The 17,469-nt window shown below is 32.4% G+C and overlaps 1 protein-coding gene across 4 annotated transcripts in view; it reads right to left on the reverse strand.

Moving 5' to 3' along the window:
* Positions 1–17,469, reverse strand: part of MIPOL1 (mirror-image polydactyly 1) — a 231,853-nt gene that overhangs the window by 127,843 nt on the left and 86,541 nt on the right. For all 4 annotated transcript variants that reach the window (XM_016138601.2, XM_016138599.2, XM_036238290.1 and 1 more), the window contains one exon: positions 1,159–1,266. In XM_016138601.2, the coding sequence (XP_015994087.1) occupies positions 1,159–1,266 (108 nt within the window). The remainder of the gene's footprint in view (positions 1–1,158; positions 1,267–17,469) is intronic.

Consider the following 17,469-nt stretch of genomic DNA (forward strand, 5'->3'; position numbering starts at 1 on the left):
TAATTAATTAATAATCACAGCAATCTACAAGTCTTTTCTTTCCCATTTATTGCTCTATCTATAAATTCGAGAGAAAAAGACAAAGTACCGTAAACAATAATGATAAAAGTTATTTTAAGCCCTACCACTGAAAATTTCAAAATGAAGCTAAATATATTTTGTAGAAAAATCTGGTTTCTACTAAATTTCACACTTTTTGGACAGATTAAAAATATTTTCCACATCAAAATGCCAATGTTTTCTCAATTTTAGTAAGTGGTGGGTTACACTGCTAATACTATAATATTCTTCTGCAATCGGCAGCAAAAAACAAATTCAAGACGATAAAGTACTATAAAATCACCTGGGTAATATATCTTTATTTTTACTGTACAATATCAACAATAATGAATTTTTTGTTTCCCATGGACATATTTTTGTTTTTTATTTTTAATCTGTTAATGAGAATGGAAACACCTTGAGGGCAAGGACCACTACTAGGTCAAGGGCATTATGCTGGGGGAAAGACAAAAAAGAAGAATGGAAAGTCATAAGCATCTTAAAAATATACATATAATTAATAGAATCAAAATAATTTCCTTTTTCATGATTATTGGATCTATAGTACAATGAAACAGAACTTACTGTCATGAAATGTACACTTGTTTCAAATTCTAGTAGAACATAATTTTTCTTTCTCTTTTGGTAATAAGTAACATTTTAAGTACTATTTCGATTCTCAAATATATTCACATACCCTTCAAGGAGTGTCAGTTCTATGGGTTACTAATATTACGAGTCATTTAAAAAATTAGCATAATAAATATTGATGGGAAGAAAGGTGCATGATTTTTCTTTTTCTTTTAGTGTGGCCACTTTTTATTAACTACAAAAGGTAACAACATATAAAAATCAGAAACAGAATGAACCAAAAATGTACCAAAAGTTAATAATAGATCAGAACTCAAAATTCAGAAAATATGTTGTTTTCGTGTACACATACACGAGAAAAATAATGCCATAGCAGAAGGGTGCTGTATCTGTGTTTAAAGAAGGGGTTGTTGGCAAACACCACAGCTCACTTCTGCTGAAATGTACACAACTGATATATGCAGCACAGAAAGCTGGCACCAAGGGCTTACAACCTTAATTTGCCTGCAAGAAGGAACAGAGATTTACCTTCAGAGCACGTTCTTGATTGTTTTCAGCAGTCAGATGTCTCATGTTGTTTGCTGAAGTCTGGTTCTGCTCTTTCAAATGATGAAGCTCCTGCTCTAGCCGTTTGCACTGTCACAGGGGAAGAATCCCATTAAGTAAAGGAGTTATAACATTTTTTTTTCACCAAGCCACAAGAATTAACGTAAATAATACTACTGTATTCTCTAAAAATGAGGTATCTTTTGCAACAAAAATAGTAAAAGTAATGTTGAATATGAACAAAATAATATGTTTGTAGTACCCTGGCTATTCAATTGCAATTTTTGGTTTGTATTTTACTAATCTAAATATTACCATATAAATTAGAAAATGCTATTTTTTAAAATAAAATTAAGATCAAGCTATATTTAAAATTATTATCTTCATTAATTAAATGGTTTTCATTACACACCTGTTGGCTGAATATAAGCATGCTTCTAAAAATCACATCTAAATAAACTACCATATGATATTCTGTTTTAAATTTTATTAACTTTTTAGAGATTAAAAATTACCATAAAAATATATATCGAGACTTTTCAGATTTTTAGAAATATCTAAAGAAACAATTGTGTAGGGGAAAAAAAGTAACAATCATAGAGTGCTTTAAGAGTTGGAAACAACTAAGGAAATAAGCCTTTTTAATTTCTATTTTTGCTAAACCTTATTTTTAAGTAAAACAAGTGATAACAAACATGTGAAACGACATTCTGATCTATGGAGAATATATGAGAATATGAATAAAAGAGAAATGATAAGTAAAACCATAAACAGGCTAATAGATGTATCTACATTAAAAAAATCATTGAAATATTCTATTTGCATAATAAAACATCTTTATAAATATATCAAACATTCTACTCAATAATTGTACAGGATATAAACTGAATATACATGGAAGACTGACTAAAGGAATAAAGTACTAAACCCATCTTTCAGGAAAAAGATAAAAATTACTCAATTTATCTATTTTTAAATTAGGATATCTAAGCAACAATCAGTAAGTACAAATATTGATTCAAGAACTAGTGAAAGTTACTCCTAGATTTGACAAATGGCTAGTTGTGATAATGAATTAAAAATCATTATTATGCTATAATCAAGATGCAGCCATAATCTGAATTGGCATTTCTTACTACTTTAACATTGATTCCTTCTGCCTCTGACTTCCGTGATATTCTGCAGTCTGCACTTATTTTTCAACCTTGAGTAATATACGAATCCTTTACAAAAAAAAAATTCAGACTCTTGATAGTGACTTAAATTTATAATGATGTTTATATACAGATGCAAAATTGGGTATATATGCCTCAGTATATATAATACAGTTATAAAACCGAAACTTTTATAAGTTAAATAAAATAATCACAAAATCATAACTTTTAAAATTAATATTAACTAAGTAAAGTCTTACTGAAACTAAGTTCTGCAAATATAATAAATAGTGGCAGGTGATTTCAAACGCCATGTCTGTGACAATTTAATTCACCTATCATGTTTTAAAAAATTACATGGGTGAAATCTTTGTGACATGATATCATTTGACATGGTACCTTTTATTTGGAGAGGATATATAATTTTACATTAAACTATGTATGTGTCTCTTTTTAGCTTGTAACAAAGTATTTGGTTACAATGCAATTAAAATATGAGTTTAATGAAGACACAAATCATTAGGCATGAAAATGAACAAGATACAGCAGTAAGCATCACTACCTAGTAGAAATATTCTCTACTAGAATTATCCTCTACATTTTCAATTAATTTTCGTACAAAATTATCCTGCATTAAGTATTGAAATGGAATAACTAAATATAATCTATGATGTTACAAAGGTGAGGTAGATAATTTTGGCTACGGGAGTAAAAGAATGTTTCACAGAGCAGATTATATCCAAGTTGAGCTTATTTTAGGTATATGATTTTATAAGCTGAAAAAGGAGAAAGAGGAAGAAGACAGTAGAAAAGGAATGAAGGTAGAAACATCACAGGAAACTTCTGGTGAAAGTGGGAAAGTATAGCCACGATTATCTGATCATCTATTTTTTGTATTCCCAGTAAATTAGAAATGACTCGAGGATAGAGACATCTTTTCCATCTACGAGATGCACAAAAAAGAATTTACACACTCTAGTCCGAGAAATAAATGTTTATTTTCATTACTTCATAGGTTTAAATTTAACATTGACCTAGGAATCAAACTGTGGTGAGTCAAGGATAATTTTGAATTGAATAAAATCATATATAAATGCTCGTCAAATATGCTTTTGGATTTATATTTAACTACATTTAAGATTTTTTTTAGATTTATTCAATCCTATACTATTTCTTCATTTGATGTTCTTTCATTATTTCTGAAAAGATGGGAGGAGGGCACTCCCTGGCAAATTTTTAAATGAAATACTGTAACCGAAGAGATAAGTAGAGCTTAAGAACAATAAAGCTAGTTTTGCACTGATGGCATTTATCCACATTACATACCTGAGCTCATGTAATATAGGTATATAGAATTCTACATACCATGGTCATGTAGTATAGGAGGGATAGAAAATAAGGCCCAAGGACCACTCAGAGTGACAAGTGTTCCAAAGGGCTACAGTTTCAGTTGTTTAATGATCTCTCCTATTTTAATGAATGAAAAAAAAAAAAAAAAGTGAAATGCTAGAGAAATGTATGTCCCTAAATCAAGTACTATATGATTTTAGACAGTTTCATTTCAAACTGACACAAATAACACAGTATCTTCCCTGTTCATATTCTGCCAAATATTTATGTTCTTAAAGAGTTCTAATGCATAAATTTGACCTAGGAGTTTTATCTTTCATACTTCAAAAAATTTTAATACTCAAACTGAACATAAGTGCTATCTGTATATTATCACCGTGTCCTTGAGAACTAGGATTCTCGAAAGACACAAAAGATAACAGATGAAAGATTAAAAAGTTAGGTAAAATTTCTTTAATTAAGAATTTTAATTGTAAGTATCAGTATGAAGATACAAAGAGTTTTATCTTTAAAAAAATGAGTGTGTGTGTGTGTATGTATGTGTATTTCCTGATTCTGCCCATGGAAAAAGGCTAGGAACAATAAAAAACCCAGTAGAAATAAATACCTCTAGCGCCTAGATTGTGGGTACCATTTCTGACTAAAAATGAAGGACATCTCCGGGTGTGAGACAAGAAATGTATAATATGATCCAAGGACATTTGTTCTTGGCAGAAATATTAAATATCAAAACCGAAGAACTATCAAGGACTCAGGAGCCAACCTGTAAAGCTCCCCATTAGCTAAAGATAAGAATATAAACAACAATAAGGCCAGTAACTATAATATGCGATACACAGAACATGTTTAAATTATTGAGTTTATAATGACAATAAAAAGTTTTAAAAACTAATTGTCATTCTTCAGGAATAGAGTAAGCCAAGAATTTATCCACCCTTTCTTATATAGACTTCATCATCAAGTAATTAAACAATAGACAAGAAGATGACTACAGAAGTTGTTAAGCTAATAAAGAAAAAGGCAATGTTACACTATTATGATTTTGAAATCATTAACATACTAAGAGATCTAAACACTAAAGTCTGCTAATAACATAGTTCCAGATGTGTTTCCAGATGAAGAAACACAACATCTGTAGTCTTGCTAATAAACTAATCTAAATCTGATCAAGCCTCTAGATTAAATTGTCATACTTAGAGGAGGAGAGAGAAGACAAGAACATATTAAATGACATTACAGAGATGCAATGAATAAACTTGGAAACTCTAAAAGAAAACTGACTCAGTTTGTTTAAAAAATAAATTCCAAAAAAAAAAAGACAGAGGAAGGGATTCAATAGTGTTTAGTCAATTCAATCATTTGCAATGAGTGCTTCTTATTTAGATACGGATTTAAAATAAAGAATAAAAGTTATGATATTTATGAGATCATCTGATTTTAAAAACCAATTAGATGTTTCACAATATTAAAGAATTATTGTTCATATTTTGGGGTCATAATGGTATTGTGGTTATGTTTAAACAACAGTCCCTATCTTTCAGAAATATAAAAAAGTTACATGTAAAAAGGATATTTTATCTAAGATTTCCTTAAAAATAATATGAGAAGGAGGAAATGAGGGGGGAAATATAGATTAAAAAGATGGATAGTTGTAGCAAGGTGAAAAATATCACAGGTTCATGGTTCTATGCTCTGTGAACTCACTGACAAAAAGGATTAAATTTGCCTCTGTAAATGAACAAAACTAAATCAACAGGGTGAATGAACAAACATACAAAATCGATGGCAAACTTTTATAAAATACATTTGGCCCATATTTACTACAAAATCTGTTTTCACCACAAATTTCCTTTTACTCATTGTGAGTTCTTAAGCATTATATCGAGCAGACAATATATTGTGATTCTGTTTCACTCTGTTTTCCTTCTGAAAGATAACATGCCTTAAGTTTTTAACAAAAAGTTCTCTAACATTTTGTCTAAGTTTTTAACAGCTGCTGTTTCTTCTCTACAATCTGCTTTCAGTCACAAATCATTTTGATAGTATGACAATCACACATTTTCCGACTTGGGATCTATGCAGCTCTTTCCTTTGCAGACAAAAATAATATCAGATTCTTCCAGTCAAAATAGAAACTAAACTTTGGTGTCAATGTGACTCATGTACTTTGAACTGCAGATGTTTGGAAGCTCTTAGGATTATGTACATAAGTTTTTATTTCTCTTCACTTAGAAAAAATTTTTTTAAATCACTCCATTTTAGATTTAAAAATAGTTAAATGGAATGTTTTTCTCACATTACAATAACTTAAAACAAAAGGTAACTTGTTTTTTCAAAGCCTTGGCAAAATATCAACAACTTGGTTTAAGTGAATATTTATATGATGCCAAAGATTTAAAAAGAAAAACAGTAATTATATGAATAAGTCTTTGAAACCACACATGATGCAGCTGGGGTGTGTGTGTGTGTGTGTGTGTGTGTGTGTGTGTGTGTATAAAACATAAATTATTCAGTAAATATCCAATGAGAGTCCATCCACTAGGTAATATACCGGCACCCACGAGGCAACATGCCAGGCAATGACATGTTCCTATATATTTATATACATGTATTCTAATTACATAGAAACATTTTAAAAACACCATCTGAAAGTAAATAACTAGGGGTTTAATAACAAATACAGTATTTTATAATCATTTTAAACTACTGAACTATTCAAAAAGATTAATTTAAAGAAATATTTGAAATCACAAAGTAAAAGCATATCTAAAATCATAATATTCTTTTTTGGAAAATAAAACAAAAAAATAGCTATTTTTAAAATTACCATTGGAAGTGTTTTTTTCCTTTAAATGAAGGTCTTATAAAAGCTACAATACATTTATATACACATATTAACATATATACTTTTGTGTGTATATACAAAAATCACACTGTAAAAATCTGAAGTCATCAAGTTTTCATATGAAAATGCCAAATATATCTATTTCTCCCATGTATAAACTGTAAACCACAAGAAGGTAGAGCCAAGTGTGTTTGTTCACTTTTAAACAGTCAGCAAGGCACTTAAAACATAGGTGGTATTAAATATGTATTTATTGCTTTACTGTATTCCCTGCTTATAAAGGGCATTTACTCAATAATCACTGCTAAATTTGAAAATCATCCTAAGCTCTTGCCTATCTTTAGCCTAAAATCAGAACAAGTCCTATTCCTTCACATGCTTTATTCTCTATCCCCACTGTCATACCTTTTATTCAGCCTCTAAGTTTCTCATTAACTGACAAAAATGCCCTCAGGCTCAAGTCCTTCCAAACTATTCTCTATTCTAGTATTTCCCAAAGCTGGCTACAACAAAATCACCAGGAAAAATGTATAGAGCATTAAGAATTGAGGACTTTTTGGGGTAGCTCCATAGTGTAGTGGTTAGCACCTCTGCTTTACATGTAGAAGGTCCTGGGTTTGCACCCCAGGTGGAGCCATGGACCATACCCCGGGTGTACCAGGCCCACTGGGTGTGCCAGGCCCTGTGTGCATGCCCTGAAAGTGTAGGGGGAGGCGCCTAACCTTCAGAGATCCAGTTCTTAAAAGGGAAACTGAAACACCCATAGGTCAGAGGGGGTGGGGAGGGGAGGTTGGGGGAGAGAGGGGTTATTAAAGAGGGGGAAAAAAAAATTGAGGACTTTTGGGATTTTACAAAATGGATCCCATGGGAGCCATGAGGGTAAAGTCAACTGGCACATAATGGGAATGCCCTTAGGGTGTGACCAGAAGGCTCTAAATCAAAGAAATATCAGACTCTAACTGTAGGAGCAGATAAGCATAAGGATCCCACCTTGTAAGGTCCTTAGAAGATAAAGACTTTAGACAGACATGCTCAGGCCTAACCTGATAGCATTAATGACTGGTGCACTAGAGCTGAAGACTCTGACCTTCCAACCTGTCCCAGCCACTTGCTGTGGGAACCACGCACAGCTCTCCGCACCCCTAGTCAACAGAGCTTGCTTTGGAGATGCTAAAGACTTTCACCAGTCACTCCATCATGTACGACTTTGTACTTGCCCCTCTGCGTATTGTGTGTTAACCTGCCTGGGTACCTGATCAGTTTACCTGAGAAGGTTCCACTCAATAAAACCTGGCATCATGGAAAGAAATAAATGCGTTCCAGGGTGTTACTTCAGTAGCTGCTCTTCTTGCTGCCAAGAGCAGTTTAAAAAAGAATGTATGTGTACTGTTGTGTGCATGTGTTTTGAGGTTGCATCTCAGAACTAATAAATATTCCAGAGAGCTATGTCTAAAATACAGTTCTGATTGATCACACTAAGTCCTACCTACCTTATCGTGATTTCCTTTATTGGCTCTTTTGCTGATTACAAAATTAAAAATAAGTTTTGGAGAATGACAGTGGCATTTCATGAACCAGTCAGACCTATTACATGTTTTCTCATTCCTCCTCAATTGCACACTTTGGTCTAGTTCAGACATGCTAAATTATCCACAGTTCCCAAAATATAAATATTCCTTACAACTTTCTTTCCTTTGTGCAAGTTTTTAAGCATATCTGATTTATCTACACAGCATCAGACCCTACCTTCTCACTGGGAGGCCCACCTGAGGAATACTATGTCCTCCTTGCTTCTACCAATCCATCACCCTTCCTCCCATATGTTCTCACAGCAACCATCTATTTGGCATTCTCCCTCACATCCACTTACCAACCCAGGGCCAATCCAGGACCTGATTCACTAAAGCTATCTAATGCATTTTTAGTAAATAGATAATGTGAATTTTGTTTAAAGAAATCTTATTTTTTTCCACATTCTTCTAAAATTAAAGGCATATGCCCTTAATATTTAGGCAATCATTTATTATAAGCACACATATAGCATAAGAATATGACCTGAAAAAATTATGAGAAAAAATAAGAAATTTCTAAAATATAGAAATATGCAAAGTGTTGTTTCCTGAAATTAAAAACATAAATGTAAACAATGACTATTTAATAATGTGCTTTTTAATGGACTCCTGAACAAGAAGTGTAATTCTAAACATCTAAAGGCTTGGGATACAGCAGCAACATGATAATGCAAGTGGGACAATAAGGAAAGAAACAACAGTAAGACACCAAGATTCTAGATAGGAAAAATAGGGTCAAAAACCAGAGGAAAGAGTTGGAAGTAGAGGGAAAAGTGTACTAAAGTAAATGGGGAACTTTTTTTTTTTTTTTTTAATCACACCTCATAAGGCAAGCCGCTGCTTCATAGGGGTTTTATTTTACATAAAATTTATATAGAATGAAATGCAGATTCTGATTGAACAACTGATTGATTTTTGACAAATTTATATATCTGGGTAACCACCCTGATCATATATAGAATATTCCTGTCACAACAGGAAGGTCTTGGTGTTCCCTCTTCCAGTAAATTTGCACCCATAGCCATAGGCTACCCGTTTTTTCTGCTTTGTAATACCATGGATTTCTTTGCCTGTTCTTTAACTTCATAAAAAATAATAGAGCCTTTAAGTCTTTAATCTTTTGTCTGACTTCTTTAAATCAACATATGCATTAGAGATTCATCTATGTTTCTGTGTGCATGAGCAGTTCATTCTTTTCATGCAAAATAATGTTCTATTTTATATGAATATACCATAATGTCTGTTTTTCTGTTAATGAAGTGACATTCAGTTGTTTTCAGTACTTGGATATTATGAATGACCTCCTAATAAACATTTCTCTAAAAGTCTTACAGTACATATATATTTTTGTATTCCTTGGATAAATACCTAGAAATGGAATTCCTAGGTCACAGAGTAGATATTGTTTCACTGTATATGAAACCATGAAGCAGTTTTAAAAACTGGTTGTACCATTTTACACTCCCATTAGCAACAGAGCAGAATTTTGGTTGTGGTACATCCTCATTGATATTTGCTGTTGTCAGTCATTTTAGTTTCAGACACCATAGTGCATGGCTACTAAACTAAACAATACAGAAAACACCTCCATTACTGCAGAATGTTCTATTAAAAAGCACTGCATTTGGGCTCAGTTCTTACCCGAAGGCAGAATCAAGTGAATGCCCAAGGTGCTCAGCAAGGTCTCTCCACTCTGGGTGGACCAGAACTCCAACTTCTCATTTAACTCTTAGCACTGTGGCAGTGCTTCTAAATCACATGCATGTAAACCAGGTGCATGAATAGCATGACTCGGGCAAGGCTGAAGGTGAATTAGTACAGAGCTAACTGGTGTTTCCCTTTCAAAGATAAGTAGTTTCTTCTCATTTAATACCATCTCTAGCAAATTTCAGCTTCTTCAAATCCCCAGACTTAAATTTCTTCTTCTTTACCACAGCAAAACCACTGCTCTGCTGGATTCTACCTTCCTGAGTCAGCAAGAATGCCTCTAGGCATAATCCCAGGGGAACCATCCTGCTCATCTCTGTGCACCCTATAATTAATGTTTTCCCATTTTATAGTTTTTTAAGTTATGGTAAGATTGATAACAATTACTCTGGCATGGCAAGAAGCCTCTATTGTTTTTCAAGGGACCAAAAGTAATTTTTCCTATTCAGGAAAGGTTCCTGCTATAGAATCTGACTGGAGGGATAAATTTTCATCTTTTTCTAACTGAACACTCAATGGAAACTTTTCCCTTCCAATTTCCTATAACTTTTACTATATCTTTTCCTAGCACCTGTAGAGTTTGTGATTTTCTAGAAGAGTTAACGGAACATGAAATTAAGTACACAAATTCCTAAACACTTCCTTAGCAATGAAATCCCCCCAAATTTGTAATATGTAAATGATAATTACTAAATTATGAGTAAATTAAAAAAGTAAATTAGTGATGGTCTTTATTAACTTAGCTTCTAATAACTAGAGACTGTTAACCCATGAAATGTGGTTACTGAAAACAAAGTTTAGCGTTATGAAATCACCTTTTCTCGATTTTAATTATAACACATTTAGAAATAATATCTAACATCTGAGCTGGTAATAACATAAGGAACTACAAAAGATTTAAAAATTCTATATATCCTGATGTCTGCTCCTTCTTCGGATGCAACTAACACTTCCCTAACACAAAAGCCAGTCAAAACTAACATATCACTTGTCAGTTCAACCTACACCCTTCTGATCTCTCTTCTCTAGCATCCTAATTCTCTGCCTATGTATTCTAACTTCTAATGAGCTGTGTATTACGGTACCTTGATCGTGGGGGTAAAAGAAGGGAAGGGTAAGATGATCAAGGAAGTAATCTAAATATGTTGCCAAAAAAACAGACGGCCAAAAAAAAAAAGCCACAATCCCTTGATTTCAGTAGTATTTGCTGCACCGGGAAGAAGCAAGCACCCCTTCTACCATACCCAGTTTCTCAGGAATTCAATCTGCTAGGGTAGCTTTTAGATCTAACAAGAAAAAAATGGCAATCTAAACACCAAGGTTATTATATCTCACATGTAATTTATGACTTATTAATTGTATTAATAATTGTTAATTATACAGATTCATAATCATACTTAATACATTAAAGTTGAATTAGAACTATGCTCATATAAAATTTAACAATACTTGGTCAGTAGTTTCCAAATGTTTAAGATGGTCACCTAAACTCTTAAATAGATTTGAGATTACAATTCTAATAGTTTAATAAAAGGTTATAATTCATTAATGACACTTCCTCTTGAATTTCAATAAAAATCCTAGAACTGTTTTGAATTTGTTTTGATATGAATTTATCAGAAAAGTGTTGCCTTTCTGTAGTTTAATATGAATAATCAAAAAGTAATTAAAAATGTATAACAATATTTTACAATTGAAATAATTAAGGATAATTATAAAATTACCACATGAAAGAGGCCTGAGCTTGCTTATTCATTCTGCATAATCCCTTCAGTGCTGCAAAGGCATTTATTTCTAAGATGATGACTTTACTTCTCTGGCTAATGCCACTACTAGGATGTGGTATTTTGATCCTTTTTGTACAGTTATAACCTTGCAATGCTGAACCCTGTAGTTAGCTAATGGTCAGGAAAACAAAATTCAGTAAATAATACCATTGTAATGAGTTGGTTCTTAAGTAAACTTCAATGGATTTTCTCAAAATCCATAAACAAACAACAGTATAACCTAAATGTTAAGTTGGCAGTTATTGCACAAAAGGAAAGAGATGCTTATACCATTGTAAAAAAAACACAAAGCAGAGTTCAGGAAATAGTATTAGTACTCATTGGATGATAGCCACCATTTAACAGTTTATTAAGCTCTTTTTCAGTTATTCTATTCCTGGAATCACAGATGCCTCCTTTTGGTTTGCAAACTTTGTTTATTTGTTATTATAAATGTTGTAATCTCAATAGAGTTGTCAATTACTTCAGTGCTCATTCTTAATTTTCTTGTTATATGAGGAGTATTGCCCAAACATTGTTAAAGCCTAACAGAAGCCACTCCAGCTTCTAGGATTACAACAGTAGAAAAACTAAAAAACTGTATGACAAATCGAAGTATCAACAAGTTGACTACTATGCAAAAGTCATTCTCCTTTAGAGATAAGACTCTGATTATCTTTGAATATGTAAATATGATAACTAGTGTTCTCTACAGAAAACGAGTAAATACCTATAGACTAATTTGTTGATTACTGTAACAAAAGCTATGGAAACTTGGGACAGTTCTCAAGACACTGTCTAGTTTTTCAATGAAGTCAGTCATTTACACTGTAAAAAGGTTTGTTTAAATGTTCTCGACATTGTTTTACTGAAGTTCCTGTGGCAAGGTCAGGAACATCACCCAAACCATTTAGCAGTGATTAACAAGAGAAATCTCAGTGAAAGAGTCTACATTATATTCAACTCCCTAAAGTCAGCTAAAACTCATTTTTCTTCTGGCTTAGCTGTTTCTCTTACCTACTTTCCTTCTACTTTTTCATTGTTAAAATACTTCCATATATTCTTAGCTTAATCCGATTTCCTCAGCTCACTAAAAAACAACCTCGCTTCCAGTGACACCTCTCTGACCCCTCTCTAGAAAGATGTACTCTTCTCTTTCACATGCTTTTACTTCAGAGGCAGGAAATAAAGACTTACATTTTCCTGGTTCCCAACTGTCATTTCCAGCACACTAAAACTGTAGTCCATAACCCTTTCACTTTTCAAGTTTCTCATATCCATTTAGAGTGTGTGGTCCAGGGACTAGTACTGGTCCAAAACTGACACTGTTGATGAAGCTAGTACTAAAATTCAGAGGAAGCAATTAAACGCTTTAGAGAAATTTCACAGAATAATGTTATGGCTGTTGAACTCAATGACAAAAATATATATATATATATATATATATATATGTATGCCTAAATTTTGCATGTTTACATAGTTTTTCATTTTATTTTTTGATAATTCATTTTTATTATATGTTATAAAACTTGTGGCCCCAAATACACTAGAAATTTATTTTTTAAAAACTGGTCCTTCAGGGTGGGGGGAGGGAGGAGATCGATGGGGTAAAGGGAATCAAGTATGTGGTGATGGAAAGAAATCTAACTATGGGAGGTGAACACACAGTGTAAACATATACATGCCTTACTGTTAAAGTGTACAGCTGAAACTTATTGGATTTCGTTAACCAATGTCATCATAAAAATTAAATTAATTAAAAAGAAAAAAGAAAATAACTAACTTTAAAAAATTTGTAAAAAACAAAACAAACAAAACTGGTCCTTCACCACAGATAGTTTGAGAAGCACTGATCTGAATGACTTGCTTTTCATCTGTGCTGCCATGACCAACCAAGGTTACTTTCCTACATTAAAAAAAAAAATTTCTTGCCAACATGCTAGGAAAAAGCAAGAGTCACCTATAACAACACTCTAGCTTCAGAATTTCTTGACTCATTTATTCTAATAAAATCCACCTTTGAACAATAACCACAACCAGTATCTTGTTCTTAGTTCTCTGTAATCCTTAAATCCGAAACTCTACTCTTGGATAATAACCTTCTATCATTCTACCTCCTAAAATTGCTCTTTACTATTCTTACTGGAATAAACACTTCCTCCGAATATAGATCTGCCTTCTCTGAATGCGATGCTTATGCAAAAACAACCATGCAGACTTACAGAATGCCTGCACTACAATGGGATTGTACATAGCACTGTTCTCACTAAGCAGCAGCAAACGAAGTGTGGCAATGGGCCCATACTCATGAAACCTCACTGATCTTATCATACTCCCCTTGATGGAGCTGGCTTGATAAAAGAGTAAAATGGATTTCTGAAGAGTTAGTTATAGTGCCAGTTAGGTGACAATTCCTTCCACAGTGAGGGTAAGATTCTCCATGATAATGTATATGCTCTAAATCAGAGTACAATATGTGGTACTTTTTCATCCACAGACAGTAGTCACAGGTCCAGGAATCAAGGGGTAGAGATGGGAGTGGCTTCATTCACTATTACTCCTAGTGATCTAATAGCAAAATTTTTGCTTTCCATTTTGGCAAACTGAGGTTCTGCTAATCCAGTGGTCTTAGTTCCAAAGAGGGGAAAACTTCCATGTAGAGACATAACATAAATTCCATTAAACTGAAAGTTGAAACTGCCACCTGGCTGCTTAGGGCTCCTTATGTCTCTGAATCAAGACGTTAGAAAGGAGGTTACCAACTGGCTGGGGTAATGGATCCTAACCACTGAGGGGGAAACTGGTTTGCTACTATACAACAGGGGTAAAAGGAATACATCTGGAATATAGGCCACCCCACTGGGTATCTCTTATATCTAGCTTATGAATTGTATTCATCTATATCTAGTGAATATATCTTTAAATAATGAGGGTAAATAAAGATATAGTCAGATAAATGGGAACTGAATTCAACAGCAGATGTGTATTAGAAAAAAGAAAAAGAGAGGGAGGAAAAGACAAAGGAAAGAGGAAAGGAAGAAAGAAAATGCGAAAAGAGATTATTTAAGTTAAGGAAAACAGCACAAAATGAAAATCCAGTCCAATATGAAATAAAAAGTACCTAAAATGATGAATATATAGATAAACATAAAAGAGTATATTTTTACTACTCATAATTTCTCTGAAAGACAATTTATTATTTGAATTAAAATAAATATACAAATATATGTCAGCATATCAAAAGGATAAAGGCAAATGGAATTTGATTGTTTAAAGATTCTTACAATTTAAACAATGTGGTGTATTTATTAATACTAAGATGCTTGTGAGAAATATTATAAACTGAAAAATTAAAAATCGTTAAGATTCAATCCCTTTCCACTCCGGTGATCTAAAAATCCAATCGTATCCCAATAGGCTTATGAAAATTTGAAATCTGATTTTAATATTTATAGGAAAATGCAAGAAATTATAATAAGTAAAATAACCTAGAAAAAGAATGAAGTTGGAGGACTTTCAATGCTTGACATCAAAATTCATAGCAAGCAATGCAGTGTAGCATTGACATGATAGACAAATAGATTATTACACTGAAATAGATACATACTTACATGGTCAACTAATTTTTTAAAAATGGCACCAAAACCATTCAATGGGGGGAAAAACCCCACCTTTTAAAATAAATATTGTGGAGACGACTAAATACTAACCTGTTAAGAAAATGAATGCCAATCTTTATCTTATACCATACACAACAGTTAACTCAAAGTAAATCACCTAATAAAATAAAAGCTAAAACAATAAAGCTTGTAGAGGAAAACATAGGACGCTATGTCTCTTATCCTGGGGTAAGGAAAGATTTCTTAGACATTGATTTATTAGACGTTAGCAAAATTGAAAATTTTATGTATCAACATATAGAATTAAGAAAATACATAAGCAAGAAGCAGATGAGAAAATTTTCTTAAATACATATATCTGACAATAGACTTTAGAAGATACAGAGAACTCATACAAATCAATAATAAAAAATTAAATCACACGAATAAAAGATAGGCAAAAGCCCTGAACAGATAGATGTTCAAAAAGGAAGATATATGAAAGGCCAAGAAGCACATGAAAATATGTTCAAGATCTTTATTCACTGGGAAAGACAAATTAAAACCACAATAATATGCCACTACACACCTACTAAAATCACTACAATTAAAAATACTGCCACCACTAATGGCTGGTTAGTATATGGAGCGATCAGAACTCCCACAGATTGCTGGTGAGAGTGTAAATGATACAGCAACTTCAACCAACAAATTTGCTAATTTCCTTTAAAAATCAATACTTACCAACCCTTATGACCCAGCAATTCCACTCTTAGATATTTAACCAAGAGAATGAAAACATATGTCCACAAAAAAAACTTGTACAGGAATTGTCATAGTCTTAATCAAAAAACTGGACAGCTCCAAATGTCCAAAAAGAGAATAAATGACAATTGTAATATTATATAATGGAATATTACTTATCAACAAAAAGAACAAACTACTTGATACAAAGAACAACATGGATAAATATTATGAATATTTTGCTGTCCCTGCATAATTCCACTTACATGAAGTTCTAGAATAAGCAGAATAAATCTATGATTAAAATCATCTGAAGAGTTGTTTGGATGAAGCAGAGATAACTGGTAAAGAAGGGAAATAAATGAGGGACCCTTTCTTGGTTTATGGAAATGTTCTGTATCTTTATAAAGATGTGCTCACGTGGGTATAGGTATTTGTCAAAACTTATCAAATTGCTGACTTAAAATTTATGTCTTTTATTTCTGTGTTTAACTTTTACCTGAAAACTGTAAACAAATAAAAAGTGAACATACTAACAATGAAAATCTCAATGTGCAATGATCACTAAACTAACACACTTAGAATACACTTATGACTTATAATTCTATTTCCTGAAAATGTTTCCCAATAAATTACAACTTAAAAGAATATTTTATTACATATTTTAACCTACTTATAAGATTATTACCATTTTTTTACCACAAGATAATATTAATGATGAGTTAATATATGAATTTGGAAATTTTTTCAAGGGATTATAATACTGAAACAGGCTACTAGTAACAATAAAAACCACCTTCCCCTGAATCTTTTCAAGGTATCCACATTAATATTTAAATGAACTCTAGGAAGTGGTTTGGGAATCTGATCTTTTGTGATCCTGGAGCTTAGTATTGTGGTAGATGAGTCAAGTAGCAATTAATCAAACAAACCTGTACGCAAATGTATGCGCACAGCCAGAGACATTTCTGAAATGGTAAAAGCCGTCATACATTAGGTTGAGAATGCAAGTGTTATTTCAATGGTCTTAACACGCTGGACGAAAGAGAAGTACTTTGTTGTGAATGATATATTTAGATACCTTTACATTCTTCCTGAAATATTTGTGTAATCATGGCAGATAATTTTGCTATTTGGTTGCATGTACTTTTGTTTTTGAAGTTAAAATTTAGCATAAATATAAACAACTAAAATGTTAACTGAAAATTTCCCATATGAAATCAGATATACTAAAAAAAACAAAATCATTGCAATCTGAATTTTTGTGCCCAAATAACTGTTTATGGAACAACTATTAAGTAGTTTTCTAAGAATGCTACTGCAAAACTTCAGTCCCTCTTAAAAAGTCACATCTTTAGAACGAAGATGCTTTCATGGCACAATTTTTCTAAGATGGTAATTTAAGAAAACTTTAAGAGTGTTTATATTCTTTGATCCAGTATTTCCACTTCTAGGACTTATCCTTAGACAATAAACACCAATGTACATAAAATTTTAGCTATAAAAATGTTTACACTACAAAAAAAAAAAAGAAAACCCACTTCCATGAGTTCACCA

Source organism: Rousettus aegyptiacus, unplaced genomic scaffold, assembly GCF_014176215.1.
Source record: "Rousettus aegyptiacus isolate mRouAeg1 unplaced genomic scaffold, mRouAeg1.p scaffold_m13_p_3, whole genome shotgun sequence".
In the NCBI taxonomy this organism is placed as follows: Eukaryota; Metazoa; Chordata; class Mammalia; order Chiroptera; family Pteropodidae; genus Rousettus; species Rousettus aegyptiacus.